Source organism: Phyllostomus discolor, chromosome 3 (genome assembly GCF_004126475.2).
Source record: "Phyllostomus discolor isolate MPI-MPIP mPhyDis1 chromosome 3, mPhyDis1.pri.v3, whole genome shotgun sequence".
NCBI lineage: Eukaryota > Metazoa > Chordata > Mammalia > Chiroptera > Phyllostomidae > Phyllostomus > Phyllostomus discolor.
The window spans coordinates 210,352,784-210,365,790 of NC_040905.2; the positions used below are offsets into that span (position 1 = coordinate 210,352,784).

Below are 13,007 nucleotides of genomic sequence, written 5' to 3' on the forward strand. Positions count from 1 at the left end.
CGACTTCCCCAAACCGTCACGAGGACCATCCCCACTCCTCGAGCAGCATCGCCACGTCATGCAGTTTGCTGAAGAGTCTCCCCGTGCTGCCCAGTTTTACTTTGAGATTGGAAGACGGTGGGGGGCCCCAGAAGAAAAAGCTCCCCTGGGTGGAGCAAGGCAATGCGGGCACAAGGACATGCAGACAGGGACAGCCGGTGACCCAGGAAAGGAGGACTTGGCTCCATCATTCCCGGAATTTAAAAAAAATTAAAAAAAAAAAAAAAGCCCTATTTTGGAAGCATGAGGCATTGATTCCAATGGAAAACCCACATATCCACTCTCCTGCCGTCCCTTCACTCAACTACTTTATCATGCATACGGATTTCTGTTTCAAGCACAACTCGGGCCGTGATTGTACCGGGGGAGCTTTCTCCCGAGAAGCCGCAGCTCTGTCAGGCTAAAGCGAGGACCCGAAAACGACACGTGTGTGCGCGGCGAGAAAGAGATCGGGGGGGGGGGGGGGCGCTCTTCCTCCTGCTGGTTCTGGCTGCAACGCCCACGCACGCAGTGGCCGAGGCCGGATGCCTCGGGACACGGCCGGTGGAGGTGGGGCAGGAGCGGGAGGCCTCCTGAGGGCTGCGCGCGTGTGACCCAGAAAGCTGCGGCCGTTTGGGTCCAGGCCCACCGTCCCTCCTCTAATGGGAAAAGCCGGCTTCACGGTTACCAAGCCCCACACACCGGCCGGCCAGATGCGTTTGTTGCTTGTTGACCAACAATGGCAAACCCTTTCTCGGCCGGGCCCCGCGCGAGTGTGTGAGTAAGGCGCGGGCCCCCGAGCCCTACACAAAGAGGGACTGTTCTCCAGCAGGAGAGAATGAGCGCTTCTTTCAGAGCCACGGGGTGAGGTCAGAAGTCACCCGGCTGTGCTCTCCTCTCGGGGAGACAGGAAACGCCATCCCTGGGGACCCAGGGCAGGGCCCCGACTGGCTCCCGCAAGCAGACGCTTTGGTTTCTCTTCCAGCACAATAAGAACCGCTCGAGGCGCCTGGCCGTACCTGGGCGACAGCTGACCTCACTTTCATTTCAGCTTTTTCGGTTGACCCCAAAAAACACACAGACAAAAACCATCCCTCAGAAATGTTTGAGAAATTTCCCAGGGACCAGGGGCCGCTGAGATCAGAAATCACAGGGAAACTAAAATAAGCAAGTGTTCATGGCAAGAAAAAGGACAATGACAAAGCTCTCAAGAGACCGGACCACTCTCTCTGCGAGAGCCCCTCCTCGGGCCGGACGCACTGGAAGAATATTTAGCACCCACGCTCCGCCGTCAGGGACAACGGAGGCTCCCTTCTATTGTGTGTAAGGCACAGGCCGTTAGCCTTCCAAGACTCCTTGCTGGAGCCAACCACGGCACCGACGACGTGAGAACAGCCACTTAGAAAAAGAAAACGGGAAAAAAAAAAGAAAAGAAGGAACACTCCTCGGAAGACAGTCAGCCATCTGGAATTTTAAATGGAACTCAGACTCCACAGATGAAAGCAGAGGAACTCAAGGGCGTGGAAAGGGCAAAGGAAAAGGCAGCACCCGGAAACTCGGTCCGTGACAAACGTCACGACTTCCCCCGAACCCACAAAGTGGTGGGCTGGCACACTGGGTCCCTGCTCAGCCTGACTCGGGGTGAAGCCGCGCAGCATTGAACTCCAGGGTGCGGGCACCTTCAGGCTCGCCCACCGGGGCGTCGCACCCCACCCTGGAGTCTGAAGCCACAAACGCAGAACTGTTCGAGACAGGTATCACCTCCTGCTGTCACTTAAGGCTCATTTTCCCAGATTCATCTGTAATGAAAATACCTTCAGCCAAATGTGCTGAAGGTTCCTAAAATGCCGACCTTCCACTGCCGCGCTCCACGTGGCTCAGCTTCCCCCGAACACGGACCATCTGGGCCCCCGGCAGGGGACCCTGCCCGTGGCCCGGGGCCAGCGACACCGGCCAGGTTTCCTTCACTCCCTGTCCTGGCGTCCCCTCTGTCATCCTCACGCTGGCTTTTGCCACCCAGAGCCCTCACCTCTACAATTTACCCAGAATGCAGCGGTCTTTCATCTGCTCTTCAAAAGAACCCCTTCTCTCATATTGAAACTCTGATTCCCTGAAGAATCCCAATGATCTCTCGGGATGACAGGATCTTCCAATGACCGCTGTTCCGCAGCGAATGACTCATGTCCCTCACTCATCCCTTCCCAGGGTATCATGCTCTTACTTCCAAACCAAAACAAGAAGAATCACCATTATTAAGAGGTGAGATAGAGGCCGGTGTGGCTCAGCAGACTGGGCGCCAGCCTGTGAAACGGAAGGTCACAGGTTCGGTTCCCAGTCAGGGAATATGCCTGAGTCACAGGCCAGGGTCCCCGCTTGGGGGCCTGTGAGAGGCCAGTGATTGGCGTTTCTCACATCGCTGTTTCTCTCCGTCTCTTCCCCTCTTTCTAAAACTAAATAAATAAACTATTTTTTTTAAGAAAGGGGGGGTTAGATAGAGTGCCAGGTCGACGGGCGACACGTCAGGGATGGCAACCCTCCCCTGGGCGGAGAGGCCTCCGCATCCGACACACGTGTGCTGCACGCCCACACAAGCAGGGCGCGGCCCCAGTGCGAGGGGAGCTGCGTGAATAAAACAGGGGACACAGCGGCCGGGGGACAGAGGGTCGGGGGGCAGAGGGGGCACGTGTGTGCGGGCGGCAGTTCGGACGGGGGATCTGGGATGAGGTTGGGTGGAGCCTGGAGCGGAGTGCCGGCGGGAACTGGAAGGGCCAGGGGACGTGCCCTGCCAAGCGGCGGGGGCGGCAACGAAGGATCTGTGACTCGGCGAAGGGCTGGGTGTGTTCGGGGGAAGTGGCGGCCAGCTGCTGGTGCATGCGGCGAGAGTGGAGTGAGGGGTGAGGCAGGACGGGGCCAGGGCCAGACCACCTTGGACGGCCTCCCAAGCCACAGGGGGCACGCAGAAAGCTACTGGAAGACTTAGGGAGGGAAGTGACACAGTCTACTTTGCCTTTGCATTATCACAAGACCGCGCTGGCTGCTCTATGGAGACTGTTCTGAGGGGGGGCAGGGGAGGTGGGGGGGCAGGGGAGGGACGGCTGCATTTGCCTGGAAGACAGCTGGTGGTAGAAAGGGCGACAGGGGTCAGGGGTGGCTGGACCACTGAGCACCGGGCAAGCCTGCAAGCACAGAGAGGCATTCGGTGGCTCGGCTAACACAGTCCTCCAGGCGAGAGGGTGAGGGACCGACGGGGCACCCGTGGAGGAAGGGGTGAGCAGGGCTCGGCCTGACAACACCTCCTGGAGGGGGAGCCCACAGGACCCGATGCTCTGTGAAGTCCTGGGTGCCCGCCTCTCCGGCCAGCACCACTAAGCTAACAGGCAGTGCTGTGATGGAGTGGAGGATGTGCAGGTTGGAATGGGGCTGACACGGGCGTTTGGGGGACCCGGGGTTTGTCTAGATGGGGTAACGCTGCCCCGCACGGCTCCAGGGCATCACTGTCAGCGCTGCTGAGCTCAGGACCGGACCCTCCACTGCCAGCGGTACGACGACCGGATGGATGCAGGCGAGCTGGGTGAGACACACACGTTAGTCAGGTAACTCTCACAACTCCTGGATGAAGAGGAAGGTTCCATGCCAGCTTACGGGCGAAACGGAAGCCCAGAGTCGCATCTCAAGTCCATGACATCAAGGGCAGAACGTAAGGGTCCTGACGACTAGGTATGTTGACCCATAAAGAAGACAAGATTTCTTTGGTTCACCAGACCAGTGGCTTTGCAGGTGACAGAAACGCAGTGGTGACAGGGCTTAATGCCACCGTCACATGCTCTTTCAAAATAAAAGAGTCAAAACAGTACAAAATCCCCTTCTAGAGACACATGACACTGGGGGGTGGGTATTACTCAGTGTGCTGCGAACAGTGGGACTCACGCGACAGACCAACGACAAACAGATCAAAGGGTGCCCGGCCTTTCGGTTACTTAAATAAATGCAGGGACGCCAGGGAGGAAGAGCGGCTGCGAAAACCCACCGCCCCTTCTCCGGGTCATGAAACCTCCAACCCATCCCAGTTTTCATGTTTTCTTTCCGAGGGACAGGGCCTGGCCTCGTCATGGAGTACCCACAGTTGAATCTCCGCAGCACTAACTCCGTCAGAAATGGGTGTGTAATTAGCTTGCACATCTAGATAAACCCCTTTCAGCTTTTGCTTCCTTTACACTCGGTCTTATCTATTTGCTGTAATACCTTCTAAAAAAAAAGTAAACATTTGGAGTCGTCTGTGCTGCAGAACTACCTTATAGAAAGTGAAGTCCCCTGGCTGGTGTAGCTCAGTGGATTGAGCTCGGGCTGCGAACCAAAGTGTTGCAGGTTCGATTCCCAGTCAAGGTACATGCCATGAGCCCCAGCAACCTCACATTGATGTTTCTCTCCCTCCCTCTCTCTCTCTCTCCCTCCCTCCCTCCCTTCCCTCTCTAAAAATAAATAAATAAAATCTTAAAAAAAAGTGAAGCCCCTTCACAGTTCATACAGAGGACCTGTCCGATACCTAACTTTAGGAAGAAATGTTATACTTTTTTAGTACCTATTTTTAAACATTTCCAAAACCTGGCAAATAAAATGTAATGTCAGTTCTAACTATTGTGGGGTCTTGTAAGCATTCTCTGAGGTTTATAAAAATGTTGGTGAGTCCCGAAAGGCATCATTCAGGGTGGGGCAAAAGTAGGTTTGCAATTGTTTGTTCGGAAAACAGTACAATAATTAATAACACAAGTATCAACTCCGTTCTGCACACTCAAAACGGTAAACCCACGGTAGCCCCACCCCGTGTACCTGTTTCCTCTAGAACGCTTCAGAGAACCCCCTGCCAAAAAGTGGTTCTGCTCCCGGCCAGCACGCCGGCCCAAGCCACACTCCCTACCTGCTGGAGCTTTATCTACTCGGAGGCCAGAGCCTCCGCCTCCCCTTCCAGGCGGGGCTGCCCATCCCCACTCACCCCTCAGGTGCGGCAGGGGCGGGGGTGGGGGGCGACCATCGGGATAACCTCAGTCAAGCTCAGAGGCTGCAGCCCACCTGAACACTCTCTAAAATTCTATAATGACTTGATTCAAGGTGCAAACGTTGTTAGGAAGCGTGTATTTACAGTAGTTCTCATGGAGGAGCACATCTGAGGCCAGGCTCATCTCGGAGGAGCCCATTCATGTCCACGTCGATCATTCCGATGCCCTGGGGGTCTCCTCTATGCTTCCGTTAAAGACCGTGAACCACACAAATGACCAAAGTCTGATCGAGAGCCACAGATCGCGTATGCTTTGACCCGACATTCTCATTTCTGGGAATTCGGGGTGGAGAGGGACTCTCTGTTCCCCAGAGGAGGAAAACAGCTATAGAAGTAACAAGTGCACTGTGGTATTGTTTTCGTAGCTAACCAAACGACTAACCAGAAACTAGGGATAGCCTATAGATGAAACAATAAAGAATTAGCCCTGGCTGGCGTGGCTCAGTGGATTGAGCGCGGGCTGCGAACCAAAGCATCGCAGGTTCGATTCCCAGTCAGGGCACATGCCTGGGTTGCAGGCCATGGCCCCCAGCAACTGCACATTGATGTTTCTCTCTCTCTCTCTTTCTCCCTCCCTTCCCACTCTAAAAATAGATAAATAAAATCTTAAAAAAAAAACATGCAAACCTACAGAAGTGGTTGCATTTCACTTTTAAAAAAAAGTAGGTGAATTTTAATAGAGTTAGAACATACAGCTACTAAAATTCTAATTATTAAAACTATATTTCACATAGAAGCATGGAAAGTACTTAGGATACTAAATGGAAACTAAAGAAGAATATAAGTTATATTTATCTGTATAGAGACATAGAGGTAAAATGTAGACGTAAATACTTTAAAAGATGTGAAATATAAAATGTATAAAAAGTAACATATTTGTATATAGAGATATAGAGATGTGACATTTGTATCTATATATCTGTATCTCTGTCTCTATATAAATGTTTACATATCTATAAACAACATTCAGAAGAAAACTTGGAAAAATGGGGGTTTTGGTACACAAAGGTTGTAAAGTTTTGTTCTATAATTCAGAGGTTTAGTAACATTTTTAAAAAATGTTAGCAACTAATACACCACAGCACCCCCCCAACACAAAAAAAAACACAAAATCAAAGGGAGAGTAAATAAAAGAAACAGAGGTTTTTATCGTCTGTGGTCCCCTAAAAGAGACAGAACGCCGTATTCACTATAAACGTGTAAAAATCCAAGAAAACCAAGCACGTGTAAAATTTCCAGCGTTTACACATCAAAGCTAATCATGTTACCTTATAAAACACTGTTGGTTTCCCACTTATTTCTACTCCTTATCACTGAACACCAATGAATCCTACACACTGTCAAGGAGTAAAGATTTATCAACAACTTATGTTTGTCAATGAAAGACAACACAGCCCTGGCTGGTGTGGCTCAGTGGATTGAGTGTGGGCTGCGAACCAAAGGGTCACCAGTTTGAATCCCGGTCAGGGCACGTGCCTGGGTTGCAGGCCAGGTCCCCAGTGGGGCCCACGTGAGAGGCAACCACACACTCATGTTTCTCTCCCTCTTTTTCCTTCCCTTCCTCTCTCTCTCTAAGATAAATAAATAAAATCTTAAAAAACATATATATATATTTTTAAAGACAGTGGCCACTGCTTCCCTCTTCTCTAAAGGGAAGGTGAACACCGTGTCAGAACACAGCTGCCGGAGTGCAGCCCAGCAGGCGTGGGAATTCAGAGCCCTGGCCTCCGCCTCCAGCGGGTTCCCGCACCCCTTCGGGTTCCCGCCCCCACAGCGGGTTCCCGCCCCCCAGCAGGAAACTCGGCCAGCTTGGACATCAGCCGGGGAAGCTCCTGAACGCTATGCTCTCACGGGGGGCAAGGAAAGGTTCTCTTCTAAAGACTTTACTTCTGAAAAGTCAACCTATTTTCATAAAGACGAGCCTACAGATGCGTGTGTGTCTGGACGCACACGGGCTATTCACACTCATGGGGTGAGTGAGCTGCGTCGTCAGAGAATACGGCGCAGGCGGGAACTGCTGCATGGAAAACACCCTTCCACCTAACGCAAAACCAGAAGAAACTAAGCCAACAACTAGAACAGGAGCAGAACCACAGAAATGGAGATCACATGGAGGGTTACCAGCAGGGGAGTGTGAAGAGAAGAGAGGGGGGAAGGTACAGAGAATAAGTAGCATAGATGGTCGGTAGAAAATAGACAGGGGAAGGGCAAGGATAGTGTGGGAAATGCAGAAGCTAAAGAATTTATAAGTACGACACATGGACATGAACTAAAGCGGGGGGGGGGAGTAGGAGAGGGTGTACAGGGTGGAGGGGAGTGAAGGGGAAAATGGGACAACTGTAACAGCATAATCAATAAAATATATTACAAAACAAAACATCCTTCCCTACACACATGAACAGCAAGCACTATCCCACCTGGGAGAGTCTGAGGCTCAAAGACCGAACGGACGGCCTGTCGTCGGGCTACGGGCCCCAAGGCCAGGAGAGCACCCACTTCTCCCACCCACTTTCTTCTGCCCCCTCTCACGTCCATACGAAAGGGGAAGGAAGCCTCGGCTTTTCCGTAGCTGGCTATGTGCACCACGCAGCCTCCTGTTAGAGATTCGTCTGTTCAAACACAGCGAAATCCAGATGCAAGGTAATTCTCCACTAGGATTCTGAACTGAGCCCGGAAACACGCTATAAGCAGTCAATTGGACATCGTCCTTCTGGGCAGGCAGGATTTCGCCACTGCACCCCACGGCCGGAAGGCATGGTACTGCTGCTGCTGGGTAAGAGTGGTACTTAAGCAAGATGTCATTTCCAGCCGGACGTGAGAAATCGCAGCTAGACCTAAACATTCAGTACTTTGCAGCAACTATCGCTACTGCAATTACCTAACTATTTTGGTCATGATTAATTCATGCCTCCTCCATTTCGGCCGGAACCCTGCCTATCCCGTGAGTCCCTGCACCTCCAGAGCACTACGGGAATTACTGTGGACTCGGATTTATCTGACAAAGCCTATCACTGGCCCGCGTGAGTGCTCTATTCCGAACAAGTTACTACGCATCTAACAACAGGTCAGAGTTCGATGACACGGATCAGCGCTTAAAGCTCAGTCTCTTCGGGCAGAATCTGGACTATGAATAATACCCTGAGAGTGCACATTTTCCTCTCTTGCTCACACAGAAGCTATGAGAAGATTCTAATGGCGTCAGGAGAAGTAAAAGCTCCTCTTCATTACAGAGCAATGAAGGAGCCAAGAGGTCCAGTCTCTCTGGCTTTTTAAAACGCCCTACGAGCACACAACGCACACCATGTTATACTGCTTACTCTTGTATGTCTGATACCCTCGGATGGGTTTAAATTCCTCCAACGAATTACTTGGTATTCGGGGGCCCACAGGTGAGTTTCAGGGTGTCCCAGGGACCCTGGAGATGACAGAGACCCAGAAATGCTTTCTAGGAACAAGGCCCGTAACTTTGATGTGATTCTCCAAGGCGTCCGTGTAAGACCCACCGTTTATGGGTTCTGTATCATTTTAAAGTTTCCAGGGATATTCCCCTTCTCTTCGGTCCACGTCTTAGGGGGGGAAAAAGAAACACAAGTTCCGTTACCGATTTCCTTTCCTGCTTCAGCTCCTGGACGTAGCGCGCCAGCCCCGCGATGATCTTCGAGGTCAGGTTCTCCGAGATGACCTCGTGCTGGCCGGCGTAGTCGTTCATCTCGTTCAGCGTGGAGAGGAAGGCCTGGCAGGCCGTGTACCTGCGGGACAGAACACAGGCCGCGCGGCCGCCTCAGACGAGGGCTCGGCCGGGCTCCCTTCGCTGGGGAGACAGTCCCTCGCGTCCGCTTAATTTGCACCGGCCTCCCTGGAGGACCCTGGCGATCCGTTCATCACACAGGAGGGCGTCTGCACCAGAAAGGCTCAGACTTAATTGCAGCAGAGACGCTCTCCGGCTGGTGACCCGGAACTGCTCTGTGCTACGCAGGGCAGTGTCGGCTTTGTTAACCCTGAGTCCAAATACATGTGTGACCCAGAACATGTATGTATCAACGTAATGGATACTCAGATCCCAAGTAGAGAAACAGTACTTTTTGGAGACCGTCTGTGTTAAGACACCTCCTGAGTCACTGACCAAAATGGACATATTTTTCAGATTATAAGACACCCCCACCCCCAATTTGGGAGGAATGATGGTTGTTAATGCTGCTGTTGAGTCCTGTTTATGTTTATTTACATTAGTGGAATATTATGTTATTTGTGTTATTAAATATTTTACCATATTTTTTTTGCTTCAAAAAATCCCCCCCTATTTTCCTCCTCTAAAACCTAGGTGTGTCTTATGGTCCGGAAAATACGTTATTTCTTGGATGCATTCGTAGGAATGAGGCTCTTGATATCACAAAACCAAACCACGACTGTAGAACGCACAATCCATACTTCTTGTGTTTGCTTAGATTGTTTTCTAAGCTTCTCTTCACGACCCTCGTTGAAACCATCTAGCATAGGTCTAGCGGCTCAGTGTGAGACAAGTTAGGGGAGTAGGTTTATGTGTTTCTCGCCCCTGATTTAAAAGCTAACATGGATACAGACAGAGAGTGAGTCTCGTTGCTGTTGGGATCTGGTTCTCCCTTCCTTTCCCAACCAGCACCGACGGCTTGGGGACAGTGCCACGCCGTGATCAATGGGCATCCTGCTCAATGGGCAACAGACCTGTATTCTTCCTCCTCCTTCGAGTTCTTTTTCGGTTGGTATTTCTTCGAAAGATTCCTAAAACAAAAATACAGACATGTCACCTCACACGGAGAGAGACAATAGAGAGATCAGGGACGACAGATGAAGTTAGTGGGTTGTTTTTTTTTTTTTCTGGTAAGTTGAAACTGATAACTACAAACTGCCCACAGCCGAAACCCACTCGTTTCCTCCCATCTCCCAACACGGGCGCTGCCGCTCCCGCCGGGAGGGACTCGCGTGGCTTGGAGCCGCCACCTTGAAGGCGGGGCAGACGAGAACAGACGTGGTCACCAGCCGGCCACTTCGCTGGACCTGGCAGCCTGACTTGATTGAAATGGAGGGGACAGGCCACGTGTGGACACAAAGTGGCTTCCACAGAACCCTGAGCTGAGGGCGGTTTTTCTCCAGTCGAGCGTTACCGCCCCGAGTTCAAGGGCAGCACGGGCTCTGGGTCCAAGTGTGTGAACGGAGCATCTCAGTGCCAAGGGCGTGTGGCTGCTCCCGGCAAAGAGCGAATGGAAACTGCCTGTGAGTAAGTCCTCCCAGGCGGGAGAGACGCCCTTCTGGGGACGTTCTCGCCACGACGTTTAACCAGGGGACCTGCGAGGCTGCCCCGCAGGTGTGCACCGAACATGCCCCGATGAGCCCATCACCGGGTCTGGCTCCCTAACCCCGCCTCCGGGTCGAGAACGCAGGCGCTCTCCTCAACGTTCAGACACTTAAGTTAACTAAAAACTAAGAGGCCATCCTAAAAAACAACAATGACAACAACAATCACGCCTCCCTGGTGCTGGTTCCCCGGGCGGCTTTCCGGTGGGTCCTGACCGGGAAGCCCTGGCTGGGGGAACAGCGGGGAGGCTGGCGCACGGCCTGCAGGGGACCCTGGCCCTCAGGGGACCCCACCGGCAGCAGCTCAGCGCTCACGGCCTGGCTTGCGCTGCGGCAGCTCCCAGCCCGTTTTTCCAGCTGCTGCCTTCCTTGGTCACGTGCAGACCCGGGTGAAACCAGTCACTTTCGGCGGGTCCCAGGAACCAGTGAAACCCTGAACGGGGTTCAAGGCCCACGGTGGGCGCCGTCCCGTGAGGACCGCCGGGTTCCGATGCCTGCCTGTGGCCAACATGGCTGGCCCCTATGGCATCCGAATGCTTCCTAAAAGCACCGATAAATAATTCACTCTATCAAGGCCAGCAGACAACTAAAAGCCTGAGAGGTCTGGAAGTGAATTCCAGGTCTGAAGATACGTCTCTCAGGGACCACTGCAGGAAAAAAAGATCCACTTGCATTTCTAGTCCCTGAGACGGGCTTTTTCACCCTATATTTGTATGAGGTTATTAAAAAAAAAAAGCAAGCCAACAAACCACAAAAAAGCACCTTTAAATTTATGAGATCTTCCTGAAAAAATTGTAAGTGTTTAATATACTTAATTTGTTCTTCAAAGAGGCTAATGAAAAGGTAGGAGAAAAACGTACAGCCTTTCACAAGGACTCCACAGTTAAAAATCAGAGCCGCAGGGACGGCTTTTAGAAGGGAGACACTTGGGCCCATTCCAGACCCTCTGGAAGGCAAGGCCCAGGGCTGGGTCCGGGAATGTTTTGTTTTTCTCTCTCTTTTATTTTTTTTAAAGCTCCTGACAAGATAGCTGGAAGAAAGATGGAAACATTTGATCCAAGGACTGCGCTTCTGCAACAATGAGGGATGAAGATGAACAGCCAGGAACATGTCCCGCAGCTGCAGACCCATCAGGAAAGAAAGGAGCGTCACCTTGGCGCACACGCTGCGGAGAGTGGTTGGTGACTGCGGCGAGGGACCGACGGCGGGGGGCAGCGGGGAGCGGGTGCTGCTGGCCCACCCTCCCTGCCACAGGAGTCAAGTCCGTGAGCCCCAAACCAACACTGATGCAGGTGGAAGAGAACTGAGGGGTCAGGCAGCCCTCGGGGAGCAGTGACAAAGCGCTCTGGGAGGAAGACAGGCAGGCCGACCACCCAGGGTCCCAGACACGGGCAGGAGCAGGAGCTGACTGCCCGGCGGGGGAGGTCACCCCAGACCTAAGGGTTCCAAAGGAAGAGGATACACCTTTGACCTCGTAGAGTAAACCCCAAGAAACAACCTGTAACAAAGCTGCATATGTGACAATAGACTCCAACGAGGCCCTCTCCCCACCCTCACCCTGGGATGGAGCTCAGGGGGAAGGCCGGACGGCGCTGGAAGCAGGGAAGGGACCTTCGGCGACACCATCAAGGCCCACGGGAGCCCGGGAGGTGCCCACAGTGGTCACAGGAGTGGGCTTCGCATCGGCCTAGGGAGTTTTCCCGCTCTGTCTCGTTAAGGGCCCCCAACAACCTTGTGTTCGTATTATTTGCATTTGACAGACGAAAAACACAGATGGTGATTTGCCCCTAAATTGATGACAGGATGGAGACGGCATCCCAGGCACTTGGACTGTACCTTCTGTGCTCTTGCCCATGTCCCTAAACTGCTCGTGTTCAATATAAGCTGGCTGAAAAGATGCGATACGTAGTTAATGTAGAAGAAAAGGGAAGGAGGGAATGAGAGAGAAAACTCCCATCTGGGAGAAAGCATCCAAGGAAAAGAAACTAAACCAAACTCCTCCAGAACATTTTACACTCCCGACAGATTTCATAAAAACGCAAGGACAGCCGGGCAAGAATCCTCAGGCGACAGGGCAGGACAGGGCGGGAAAAGGGGGACGCGGCGGAGCTGAGAAAGGAACCGAAAACGAAAGGCACCCCTGAGGGTGACAAACAAATGAGATGGCCGTCTCACTGCGCGGAGGACAGTTTTGAGGCAGCATCCTGTGAAAGGAACCAAATCATCAGGAAAAAAAAAAACCCAGAAAGATCTAAAGAGCAAGAGGGCCCTGACACAAGGAAAATTCCATCTCTGAAGCGTGTAACTCGAGAAGCAGAACGGGCACAACAGAAAAGAGTATTTAGACACGACGGAAGAAACGGGGGAGAATGGAGTCTGCGTAGGAAAGGGCTCCGTGACCCACGGACAGAACAGCCCACGGCCAGGCCCGGCCCGGCCAGTGACCCCGCTGCCGAGTGGGACAATGACAACAACAACTTCTTCACCAGTGTCCTCACCAAAGTGAGACACCTACAGAGAAAACCCATCTGGCTGGTCCCGGGAGGTGCCACCAAGACACAACGCGGCAACCGAGTTCAGAGAGAAGGGGCCAGAGAACCACCGA

The 13,007-nt window shown here is 52.5% G+C and overlaps 1 protein-coding gene across 19 annotated transcripts in view; it reads right to left on the reverse strand.

Annotated features, from left to right (window-relative positions):
* The window catches only part of FNBP1 (formin binding protein 1), a 115,391-nt gene that overhangs the window by 52,492 nt on the left and 49,892 nt on the right, over positions 1-13,007 (reverse strand). For all 19 annotated transcript variants that reach the window (XM_028525748.2, XM_036022359.1, XM_036022358.1 and 16 more), the window contains exons 3-4: positions 9,773-9,829; positions 8,673-8,820 (exon numbers count right to left, since the gene is read on the reverse strand). In XM_028525748.2, coding sequence (XP_028381549.1) covers positions 8,673-8,820; positions 9,773-9,829 — 205 coding nt within the window. The remainder of the gene's footprint in view (positions 1-8,672; positions 8,821-9,772; positions 9,830-13,007) is intronic.